We start from the raw sequence: 12,673 nt of genomic DNA, 5'->3' as shown, positions 1-12,673 counted from the left end.
TTAGGCCAGGGTTCGGCTTCGTGTGGACGGGGCCTGAATTGTAATAAGTTACCAGGTCCTGATGGTGTCAGCTCTAGAGTCCTGACGGCCTGTGCAGAGCAGCTCGGTGGGTTTCTGCAGCACCTCTTCAGCATTAGTCTGACCCTGTAGAACGTTCCAGTGATGCGGAAGATCTCCTGCCTTGTTCCAGTACCAAAGAAGACTCAGCTAGCAGTCCTCAGTGACTATAGACCTGTTGGCCTGACATCCTACATCATGAAGGTCCAAGAGAGACTTCTGTTGGTTTGCCTCAGTAAACAATCAAGCTGCTTTCAAGACCCCCCGCAGAGTACTTATCGCCATGGAGTTGAAGTTTTATGATGTCATCATAAACCTGCTTCAACAAACCCACTATCATTTAGACAAGGCAGAGAGCATTGTGAGGATTGTTTTTTTGATTTCTCCATTGCATTTAATGCAATTTAACCTAACTTACTTTGTGTGAACCCCCAGAAGACTCAGGTAGAGGATTAACAATCGCCTGGATCAAAAACTACTCGACAAAAAGACCACAGTTTATTAGACTGAGGGGTCAGCTGCAGTAGTTAGCAGCATTCCATCCATTCCTTTTCACTTTGTACATCTCTGACATCCAGTACCAGGCAGAGTCCTGTCATCTGCAGAAATACTCAGATGACTCTGCAGTCATCGGGTGCATCAAAGATGGATAAGAAGCTGAGTACAGAGAGCTTGTGAACCTCTTTTTGACATGATGTGGAAACAATTATCTGATCCTAAATGTCAACAAAACAAGACAGATTATTGTAGATTTCGGAAGAAATAGGAACAAGTTGAATCCTGTTAATATCATGGGAGAAGAAGTGGACGTGGTTGAGAAGTATAAATACCTTGGTGTTCAGCTGGACAACAAACTAGACTGGAAACACAACTGTGAAGCCGTCTACAAGAAGGGACAGAGGAGATTATACTTCCTAAGGAAACATAGGTCCTCCATTTACAACAAGATGCTTCATATCTTCTATAAATCTGTTGCTTAGAGTGTGATCTCTTCCTCCATCATTTACTGGGGTAACAGCATCAGAACAAATGACTTAAAAAAGTCAACAAGCTGATTAAGAAGGAGAGCTCTCTTATTGGAACACCTCTAGAACCTCTGGAGGATTTCTCGAAGAAGATTTTTTCATGAAGTGACAAAAGATTTGCAGAAGATTTTTAGACAACAACAGAGTGTCTTCAGCAAGAGGCTTCTCTAGATCCGGTGCAAACAGACCGATACAGAAGATCCTTCCTACCTACAGCTATCAACACCTTACAACATCTTTGTGGAGAAAACCAAACCCTATGAGTTACTCCAACATTTAATTTCCGTTAAAGTATTTTGAATTGAATTGAACTGAATTATTTATTGATGATCCTTTCATTTCTGTACCCAGCTGGACTTTATTTAGAAGCATCAGTGTATTGCGGAATGAATAGGAATGCATGGCACACTTTGCAGATTTTAATATGTTTAAGACTATAAAGGCTATAATTTTCCACACACTTTACAATCGTGAACTTGTTTGCAATGGTCTGCCACATGAAATCCCGTTAAACTAATCAAGGTTTTTTAAAGCAACTAGATGTAGAACAATCTCCCTTTGTTTTGCAATAGTATTAGTTTGCAAGTAAATCCTTCTCTCATATATGAACAGTTATGTTGTGTCATGGACTCTCCATCGTCTCAGTGGGGTGCCTTATTAAGTAGATTTAGATTGTGTAAAGCTTTCACTATCAAAGGCCTCAACCCTGCTGTGTGTCCTGCAGGTCATCTCTGCTCGTGTACGTGAGCTACTGGGGATCACAGAGACCCCGTGGAGTCGCAGCGTCGCAGACCCCCGGTGGGACACCATGGCCCTGTTCTTGGTAAAAAAGAGCCGCATCGGAGTGCGTGCCGAGGCCCTCACCTTCCAGTCCTTTCTGTGTGACTTGAATAGTGGAGTCTCAACACCTGAGGAGCAAAGAGGGAGACGGGGAAAAAAAAAACTAAACAAACAAAAGCATTGCAGCGTCATTGATATCACCAACTGTCAGCTGACGATCACACAGATGAGACACTTTTCAGTAGGTCAGAGACAAGCCCTGACATTAACACTTCCCAGCAGTAAAATGCCACCATCGACCATGTGGCTGACAAACAAAAGACAATAAAATGCTTTTAAGTGTGGTTTTTACTGTGTGTCAGCGTGTGTTTAAAATCACTTCAAAAAGAAAGAAACTGCTGGAAATTTACTGACTAGTGGGTGATCTCACTAAATGAGGGGAAACAACAAAGACTGATTGCAGCTCTTTTTTTTTTCTTTTTCTTTTTTTCCCAGACATATCCATCAGATTGTGTGAATGCAAAACAGCACAATCAACTGATCAAAGGGCTCCTGTCATCCCAGTTCTAGAGAAATCCCTTAGCCACCTGTTATTCCTATTGATCTTGTGTGGAACTGGATTAGTTAATTGATTCCTACCAATCCTTGGGGCAATTTTATGATGATCACAGCAAACAGCTATTTCACAAGAAGCCCAAGGAGAGGGTCTGAGGCTTTGTTTCAGAAAATTGTAAAAGTATTCAAACCTCTTGACGTTTTTTATATTTTGTTACAGTCCAAAACAGACTTTAATGTGCTTTATTCCTTTTTTATGTGCTACACCGACAAAAAGCCCTGCATAAATATAAAGTGGAAACAATATAACATGATTTTTTAAATTATTTATAAATATTTTACTAATTAGCTTCTTTTAATGTGATATTAATGAATAAAATCAGTTTATTTCCTTTAGGATTTACCATATAAGCACAGAGGGTAAACCTGAGTTTAATTTATGCTCATGAAATGAACTGTAAAGAGTTGTGGAGAGAAGTTTAATGTGGGGCCAGTGACCACTTTAGCCATCATTCTGAAAAGGACATTAAACCAAACCATAATAACAGCTAGAATGGCAACAATCAGAGAGGCAGCCCAATGTTACTCTGGAGGAGCTGCAGTGATCAATGGCTAAACAACGAGAGTTGTGACTGATGAACTCGTCTCATCGACTCCAACTCCCTTTCAGCCAGGACTGGACAATGTTGGCAAATTGCATTGCAACATCATAAGGTGTGATAAGTCCACACATTTCCCCCTCCTCTCTCTCATCTGTGCCTGCAGCACTCTCTGTGACTTTTGGCATCTTGGGAAGTGTCATCTGTGTCAGGTGTGGACATCTGCCACTGTGATACTTTATCAGCAAGCCGAAAATTAACATTGGCAAAGCGTGAGCTCATAATATGTGCAATTTATGACCCAGTTATTATTGCCTCCAAACAGCGTTTTGTTATATCTATTCTGTTAACATAGAAATTGAAGTTTTTTCAACTTTTACTTTGCAGAGACAGTTTTGCTTTGTTTTAAAGGAGAGTTTTATCTTCCGTATTCCTCATTAATTAGGATTTGCACTGGGGGAAACGTTTGAGAGCTGGTAAGAAGATGGATGGAGCTAAATACAGGGCAGTCCTGGAAGAAAACCTATTAGAGGCTGCAGAAGGTTGGATACTGGGCTGGAGGTTCGCCTGCAGTCAGAGCTACAATTGAACATTTAAATATACTCACATCCCCTGATATAATGTCCTAATCTAAGTCCAGATCATGGTGCATTTAAAAATCAGTGGAAATAATTAAACATTTTTTTTCACAATGCTGGAGCAATTTGCAAAGACAAATAAAAAGAATAAATAAATGTTGGTTTCCAGATGAGAAAAGGTGTTCAGATTGTTGGATAGTTTTGCAAAAAAAAAAAAAAAACATCAAAACAGACATTGTCAACTTTTGCACTCACACAGGCCATACTTTGCCAACTTGCACAAAAGGCTTTGGGGTGGGTGCATCAAATAATGATGGATTNAAAACAGACATTGTCAACTTTTGCACTCACACAGGCCATACTTTGCCAACTTGCACAAAAGGCTTTGGGGTGGGTGCATCAAATAATGATGGATTCAGTGCCAAGTAGACCCTAAGGGAGCCAGGGCGTTCTGCTTTAGCCAACTCAACACTTTCTTGCCAAAAATCTATCTAATACATAAGGGAACGCTCTGCTGTACAGGCTGCTATTTTTGCTTTTTTCCAAGAAAGACAAAAAAATGCAGAGCCATGCCACAAATACTTGATGCATAAGAAACTGATGGGTTTGGTTTATCTTTCATGGCATGAGTGTGAATCTCAGCAAAAATAATCAGCTTTTTTTTAGTAGCCTAATTCTCACAGATTAGGCTATAAATCCGCTGCATTTTTTATTTATTTATTTATTTTTTCGTGCAGCAGAGTTCAGTCTACATGAATAAATAATGATGCCTGCCTGCGAGATAGGCTGCGAGGTTACTGCTGCATCTGCCTGTGCACACAGACGCTCTCTGTGCAGCTCGGAGCGCACGAATTACCATTCCGGACACAGCGGCGCTGGTCAAGACATGGAGCCGGGTCGGTGGCAGACAGCGGTCCGGGGGCAAAGCGGGGAGTTTACCGCCTACAACGACAGTCAATCTGGATTAACTCGCACTGACTGAGCCCTGCGTTGCGGATTGAGAAAAAAAAAAAAAGACAGTGAAAGCGAGACGAACATCTGGTCGGATTCAGCGCAACACCAGCTCCGTGTATTAAAGGCGTTTTCTCCTCCTCTGGATGCGCAATAGAGGCGATCCCGCACCAGAAAAAAAGAGCCACACTGGGACCCCTCACGCACCCCTTGCGCCCCCCCCCTTTTTTTATTTACTCATCCTAAAAATGAAGACATCTTATTAATGGTGTGAGAGGATCGCTGGGAGGAGGAATTGATGGATTTCTTGAAGGGCATCGCTCCTTGTACAGGCCGTCAAATATTATAGGAGCCAAGACGCATCTTTTGGGATAGCTACCTGAAATATCTCCAAAGGCGCAGTCGGTCCCATTTTAGCCCTCAGTATGTCTACTGAGCTCCTGGGAGGAAATCACATCCCGGCCAGCCTCCTTTGACTGGGCTCTATGTTTCATTTGAAAGGTAAATATATGATTTTATAGCGCGGGTTGCGTCTCGTCACTCTTTTTTATTATTATTTCTATAGGAAACCAAACCCAAGACTTGAAATAGTTCTCATTTGACAGCTCTGTTGTACCGCAAGGTCAAAAAAACTCTTCATTTTTGGAGACAGGCCATCAGATTTAAGGAATTGTGTTACCTTTTCTAGTTTTTTTCTTTCTTTTTTTTTGTTTGCATCCTGCAGGTCAAACTCATAATTTTGACTAATAAGCTCAATAATTCAGTATATTCACAGAGAAATATTAGTTTTTGGGTTTTCCAGCCGCCCATGAGGATGCACTGCTAGATGTACTTTCCTGTGATCTAAGCTGATATGCAAATCATTAACATGGGATGAAGTCCCACCTAGTCTAAATAGCAAAACTGATTATTCTGAGGAGAGCTGCATGTTGCCAGGTGACTGAAGCACCAATGGAAAAAAAAAAAAAACAACCCAAAAAAGAATATGATCATAATTGACAGATAAGGGTCTTGCCCTGTGTGGATTGTTAGTTATCTGTCTCCTATTATTCATGAGTGCCAGAGGCCCCATTGTAACTGCTACCCCAGCGAAAGCAAGCCCACGCCTCATTTTGATGCCTGTGTTTGCTCTGTGAATGTGCTCAGTGTTGGTGCTTTCTGTGCTGCTATACCTTCCACTGATGGCTGAGATGTGATAGGTGGCTCCTCAGCACACCAACCCTCTCGCATACACTGACCCAAATTTACACTTGATTAAAAAAAGAGCTGAAAAGGGGCTCTCTTAAGGAACTTGTGTGTGAAATAAACCCTGGTCTCTTGGGATAGGATTTAACATCTACAGAACAAGATTTCATCGTCAGGTCTTGTATTTCTTTTGTCGCTAATTGTTTCTAAAGATGAATCAACCTCTTTCTTTTATACTTATGCCTGTGGTGACATCTTGTAGGGTATGAGGCTTCTGTGAAGGATTCCTTTGTGTAAACATTTTCTATTCTTGTTGTAAATCACGTTCCTCCTGCAAAGGTCTGTAGTTGTGGTGTGAATGAATGGCAGCAGCATACGGTGACATTCAGGAATAATATGTTTGTGAAAAGGGCCGAAGCAGACTGCGATGTCAGTAATCATTTAAATTGATTGGAAGATTTTATAAAATCATTCAGTCCAGTTGATATGGTGCATTATGATTGTTAGGTCATAAAAATTAGGTATGTAGGATCAATCAATCAATCAGTGTTTGGTTTTGCCTTGGTCCTCTTGAAATTAATTTATGTTCTTCCGGATCTAAAACTGTAATATCCACCCCCCTCCAAAAAGCATAGTTTCATTAGCATAGCTTCTTTTCTCTCTGAGGTGTAACAGTCCTTAAAAAAAAAAAAAAAAGGAATTGGCAGGTCAAGTCAAAATTCAGTATTGGCTAGGAGATGCTGGCTGTATGCTTTGGGTCTGATCCACCTCTGCAGTTCAACACATACAGAATCCGAATCACAAATAGGCCTACTTTAATAATCCCTGAAGGAAATTACTTTTGTTACACACTCCAGTTACAGTTTAATATATATATATAATAGGTATATAAATGGTCAGAAAACATATCCTTTTTTGCTAAATAAACCTTTATCATGTTGTCCTACTATTAGGACTAATAAGCAGAGCAGGGATAACTTTTTTTTTTTATGAGGAACTTTAAAAATGTAGGCTTTGAGCAAAATGCTTGATCAAAAACAAAAGTTTAAATTGGAATAAAATATTAGAAATTATAAATAATTGAGTGTTTAAAAGTAAAACAAAAAAAGAAAATCAATGTAAAAGTAGGATAAAAAGAAATATACATAATTGATAGGAAATATAACAGAATTTACACTGTGTAAAGTGAGTGAAAAGTAAAGAAGAGGAGGTCTGAAGAGCAGATTTAAAATAGTTAAGAAGCCCTTCTTGAAAACAAAACAAATTCCTCATTAACATTAATGTCGAAAACTGTTTTATTCACACCCTGTTATAGTTAACTGCAGGTGTGCCTTACTGTTAAATTTCTTACTTCCTGTAGCATGTTTGCGCTAGTGCTAATGCTAGCTTGTTTTTTGCTAACTAGAACGAAAAGCTGTTTGATTTCTATTTATTTGTTGTAATGAATCACCAAAGATACATTTTTGCGAGGTAATCTGATTATTAAAATACAAAATCGAATCTGATTTCGCTGATGATGTAAAGTTTATCTTACGTTAAGCTAGCAAATCGTTAATCTTTCAAAATAAGAGCTTTAGATCCGATGACTTTAAATTTGTTAATATTTAACTGAGCATATGGGCCAGTAACACGTGACTCATCATGTTCAAAGCATTTAGGACTATAACATCACTGTGAGGGTTTAGTCTCATTTGGGGATTCAATGAAAAACAATAGCCATTGGCTCTGCTATGACTTAAAAGCAATTCTCACATTAGTCACTGATGGTCTCAAAAATGAAAGATCCAATCAGGATCCTTATTGGTTTAGACAAATATGAATAGGAAAAACACATAAGAAAGCACACATAGTACCAAGTTTTCTAAACTTCTCATGATGTTTGGAGAAAACAATGAGGCATGGTGGTGGCAGCATCATGCTATGTTGATTTTTCTTTTTCCCTCAGTGGAAACCGGCAGATAGGATAGGGGCAAGGATGAATGTAGCAAAGTACAGAGACATGGTTAAAAAAAAAAACCCCAAAAAACTTGTTTTGTTTTGCAGGAAAACAACCCAGGCGCACAAAAGGAGTGGCTTCAGAACCACTATGTGTGGCTAAGCCAGAGTTTAGACTTGAAACCAGAGCTTGAGCTTCTCTGGAGTGATTTGGCTCTGCACAGACATCTCCCATTCAGCCAGATGGAGCTTGAGGTGTTTGGCCAAGAAGAATGTTTGTGGCATCAAATCCCAGAAAGACTAGAGGAGCTGTAATTGTTGCCATAGATGGATCAACAATTCATTCTTTTTATTTGTAATCAGCTTGCCACCATCTTTAGAAAAATTACTATGATGTGATATTTTTATAGAATTTCAAGGATAGAGATAAGCAGGAATTTCAATCTGCCACTTTTCTAAATTACCATTCAAGAAAGCTGTGCTGCAATGCTATCAGTAGTTTGTATTGTAAAGGAAATCTATGTTTACATCTTTAAACTTTCTTTTTACTGAGAAGAGATCACTCGGAGCTAACGCTTTAATAACACTTCATAATTAAAAAGAAGAGTTTAAGAGAAAATGAAATTTTCATTCCAGTTGTTTTATTTATTTTTTTATTTTTGTAATATCTTCTATGAAAGTACAGTGGATTATTGTAAGACTCTTTGCTTGTGGGAAAAATCAGAACCCTTTTACTGCTAGGAAAGGCTGTAGCTGCAGCAACCCTCCAGTTTCTGCAGCAAAGAGACAAAACACACAATAGAGCAACTGAGATTTGGGAAAGATAAAACCTCAAACCAGTCCCATATTGGGTCCAATTTCATGCATACTTGTAGATATCATAATCAAATATAAACATGGAAGTCAAGGCTGGATGCCAAAACCACTGATGAAATTAATAGTGGCTGAAAATGTCATAAAAAAGGCCCTAATTTCATTTATCTGATTTGTAGTTATAGCTGTCAAGAAAAACGGCATGCTTTTTAATTATCACATCTCTGCCTTTAGGCTAGTAGTAGATATTATTCACATGTGCTCAGAGACTCTCCGTTTGTCAGCCTGGAAGTTAATTCCAGGTTACATCAGGGTGTGTTGCAACAGTGCAAGACTAAAGATACAAATCCAATTTCTAATTCACTTTAAGATCTAAAAGTGATTTTTTTTTCACCAGCTCAGCTTAGACACAACATGAAGAACAAGAACAAAGTTTTGACCGACGCTCCAACTGGGAAATATCCTCTAGATCAAGTTAACACAGAATATCTTGTGATGTTGTGTGAAGTAAAACACTTGCAATTACAAGGAGGAAATGTAGATTCTAATGAACTGCACTTCTACTGATGCAGTAGACTCCCACCCCCCCAGCATATTCATATGCACACATTACATCCACAAGCCTTTAACACTGGAAAATAATTTCTACTGCTTCAGGTTTCCCATCAAGTCAGTTAGGTTTTTATTATGTGCAACACTGGGAAAAGCAATTGAGACATTAAATCCAATATACATTTAGCTGAGTTTGCAGTCTCCTCATGTCAGAAATGGTGCAGTGGGTCCGTCATGGCCTTCGACCATAACCTTTGCTGTAGATCATGTCAGGCTGTTGGAAAATCAGCTGCTGATTACTTCGCACCCGAAACTGACGTTTTCTGTGTTGCCATGGCATCAAGGCTGTCGCCCAGGATTTATCACACTTTAACATTGGCAGACTTTGCAGGATAACAGGCGTCAGAGCACATGCACACATTTACACTAAAAAGGGGGAAAAAAAGAGATGTATGCTAGAAAGTCCACAAAAAATATCCGTGTTTGTTCCGGATGCCTGCGCTGGACCTGGACGGCTCCATTTGGCTTCATAAAGCCGGGAGAGAGAAGACCTGTTTCACTGCTTTGTCAACACCATTTCGCATCATGTTGCAGCATTTCGTTGACCTCCTTGACATGGTAATGCTTACTTCTGGCAGCAGGAGGACACCCTGCTCTCCCCTGAGTAACCCGGGTTACATGCTGCCATTTGCTGTTGCGTCTACAGATCTTGTTAACTTCCTCACTCTGGGGCTGGTTTCCCTGATTCCGAGCCCAGAAATGGATATGAGAGGCATTTTCACATGATCTCCACCATAAGTTAGACCATCTGAAAACATATCCCCCTCTCATGACCTCACAGCCTGATTGGCATGCTGCATGCTGCATAAGGATTTTCTTGGCAAACGCTCCCCCAGGGAGAGCATAGATATCCTCTGCTAAAGTATGCTGCTGCAGCCCATGAGTGTGCCTCTGTAGCTGGGGGTTGTTGTGTGGTTAGCTGCCTCTATTAGGCAGAAATCCACCCACTGGTGTGCATATGTGGGTGTAGCCTGTCAGTCTGCTCTGCTCTCTAAGGGTGGAAACACCTGCACTGAGGTATTAAACAAAAGTTTGATTGACAAAAAGCAGGACTTTATGGTCGATGCATTGATACGTTGACTGCTGGCTTGTTTATTCCCAGGCCTCCTGTGTCGCATCACTTGTAGTGAAATCTGCAACCTGGATGATAATGATTTTCCAGGGGGGTGTGACATTTAAAGATCAAGTGTGTGATTGATGAAAGCATTAATTGATCATCTACCTATTTGTTCCTGTACCTGATAAGTGCAGACTGTTATGCAAATCCCCCATGGAACAGAACAGACATCTTTGAATGCAAATTAAGTAGACAGTAAAAGATGGGACTGTTTCCTACTGGGCCCTTTTACGGCCAGCGAGACAGGAAAATAAGGGGTGGGGGGAAGGCGCTGTCCTTTTCGTCCTCACAGAACAAATCTTGAAAGGATTACCCTTGCAACAGTTCTCTTCACGTTCCGCTGAGTTTTCAGCTGCAAAAAGAGGCCTGGTCTCTGCAGAGTGAATCAATATCACGTCTTCAGGACCATTTGAGACTGGAAATAGCAGGTTCTCTTTGCCTCGATGCACAACCAGACCATTCAGCAAGGGGAAGAGGTGTTTGGAACAGAAACGGGCACACACTGATTACACCTCAGCTGTTAAAGCCTTTTTTTTTCTCCAATTCATATGCACTCATATATATTAAAAAGAAAATTCAGCGCTTAGTTCAAATACAACCTAAACTCTTATATTTTGTCTTGTCACAGTAACAAACTACTCTTTACTTTGACCTGCTACATGCTTAAAATAAAGAAAACTAAACCATTAAACATGGACTACACTTTTGTTGGAGGATGGGAATAACATTGTCAACCAATCTTCAAACATTACATGGAGCACACTTCATCTCAACTGATGACTAAAGGAGCACAAACTACAATGAAATAAGCATCATAAACATAAACAAGCCAGTTAATGGTACAAATGTTTAGGGAAGGGTAACAGATTTTTATAGTACAGTAACTCAACAGCAGCAAGAGAAGGTCTTTAAAAAGGTGCAGTGTGTCTGGAAGACTTTAGATAAAGCAAAAGGTTCACGTCTTAGCATGATGCATGGATCAAAGCATATTCAGGTAATGAGAGGCCTGATCAAAGTCCAGATATAGTTCAACTGAAGGTAGGACTTGCGGACTGATGTTCATGGGTTCTACATCCAAACAGACTGAGCTCTTTCACAAGTGAAAGGGTAAATATTTCCCGCTGTGTAGGGCTGGTAGAGGCATACCCCTTCACCTCCTACTCCAAAAAACTTGCAGCTAAAATTTAGGCAAAACACAAATGCATGCCACAGTTTTAAGATTTCTATTCGCAAAATATTTTAAACCATTTCTCCCACTTTAGAGTCATGCAGTACTTTAAGTTGGTCTAAAACAAGCTTCAAAAATAGGTTTGGTTTCAGTGTGACACGATAAGAAAATGTGCAGTTGGGTGGGAAATGAATGTTTTACCAGCGCACTATATGCATTGCTCCAGGAGTGAGGACCCTTGCAGCAGCGGTGCAGCAACATCTCCACACTCCATTTCTCTCTAAACGTGGGGCCACGCACCACCACACAAAATCCACAAATCTTGTACGATTTGCTGAAGTTGTCCCACATAAAAATAGGTCAGGGGGAGACGTTTATTCCTCGCTACTTCATCAGCCGCGGCTCATAAAAATGTCAGCATGTTCCCCCCAATAATATTCCTCCCCTCGCTATTATGTGCCATTTAAAGGCGACCTCGTTCCTGCCTCCTTGTCAGCCTGCGCTACTTTTTACACAGCTGTCAGCGGCAAGCACTGGGCTTCCTTCTCTGCCATCCTCATGTGATGGGAGGGGGAAAAATATACAAAGTGTGCCCCCGCTTGGCGTTGTGTCACTCCTACCCTTGTGTGCTGTTTACTTTATGAGCTTTTCAGTATGCTCAGAGGGGCGAAGTTATTACAGTGTGAGCTCTGTGTCTCAACTTAGGTGCAGAAGATGCTTTCGTAGCATGACAGGTTGTTTTGCTGAAGCAAGACTTTTATTTGCTCTCTCTGAGAGCCAACATTGACATTTTAGTTATTTATGGCAATTTGAGAAAAGTTTTAAGGCTAAATCATCCATTTTTCTGTATTTAAAGATTGGCTTTTTTTGCTTTCGATTAAACTACTGCACCTTTTATAAGCACTGTAAGAGGGTCCCCCAGAAGGCTTCAACCTGCATAATATAATCACTTGAACTGTCACTTATGCTCTGATACATTGTGGCTCACCTGCAAAGCTGTGATCTGATCTCCAAGGTCTTAGTTCTATGACATTCCACATCCCTGACAGCGTCTCAGGATTCATCAAATGGATCTCATCTTATCCTCTCGTCTTGTCTGTGTCATAAGTAAAAGAAGCAGCAGAGAGAGGAGAGAGAAAATCAATAGCGAGGCAAGGCACATCCTTGCTGAGGCTCTGGGCCCAATCATCCCTTCCTATTGGCGATACGATCCAGAGAGATATCAGTGTAATTCTTATGAGGCCCCTGAACTGCTAGTCTAGACTTTCATCCTTCTGTACACAAACATAAAAGCGTTG

General features: G+C 40.4%; 2 protein-coding genes across 2 annotated transcripts in view; both read left to right on the top strand.

Moving 5' to 3' along the window:
* The window catches only part of samd15 (sterile alpha motif domain containing 15), a 4,325-nt gene extending 2,129 nt beyond the window's left edge, over positions 1–2,196 (top strand). Inside the window, exon 3 of the mRNA XM_015384470.1 lies at positions 1,807–2,196. Within this exon, the coding sequence (XP_015239956.1) occupies positions 1,807–2,190 (384 nt within the window). The 3' untranslated portion in view covers positions 2,191–2,196. The remainder of the gene's footprint in view (positions 1–1,806) is intronic.
* Positions 2,197–4,403: 2,207 nt separating this feature from the next.
* Positions 4,404–12,673, top strand: part of lrfn5 (leucine rich repeat and fibronectin type III domain containing 5) — a 31,782-nt gene continuing 23,512 nt past the window's right edge. The window contains exon 1 of the mRNA XM_015384457.1: positions 4,404–5,046. The gene's annotated coding sequence lies outside the window, so the exon portion shown is untranslated. The remainder of the gene's footprint in view (positions 5,047–12,673) is intronic.

The sequence above is a fragment of the Cyprinodon variegatus genome, unplaced genomic scaffold (genome assembly GCF_000732505.1).
Source record: "Cyprinodon variegatus isolate N-32 unplaced genomic scaffold, C_variegatus-1.0 Scaffold313, whole genome shotgun sequence".
Classification (NCBI taxonomy): domain Eukaryota; kingdom Metazoa; phylum Chordata; class Actinopteri; order Cyprinodontiformes; family Cyprinodontidae; genus Cyprinodon; species Cyprinodon variegatus.
This window is presented reverse-complemented; position numbering and strand designations above follow the sequence as displayed.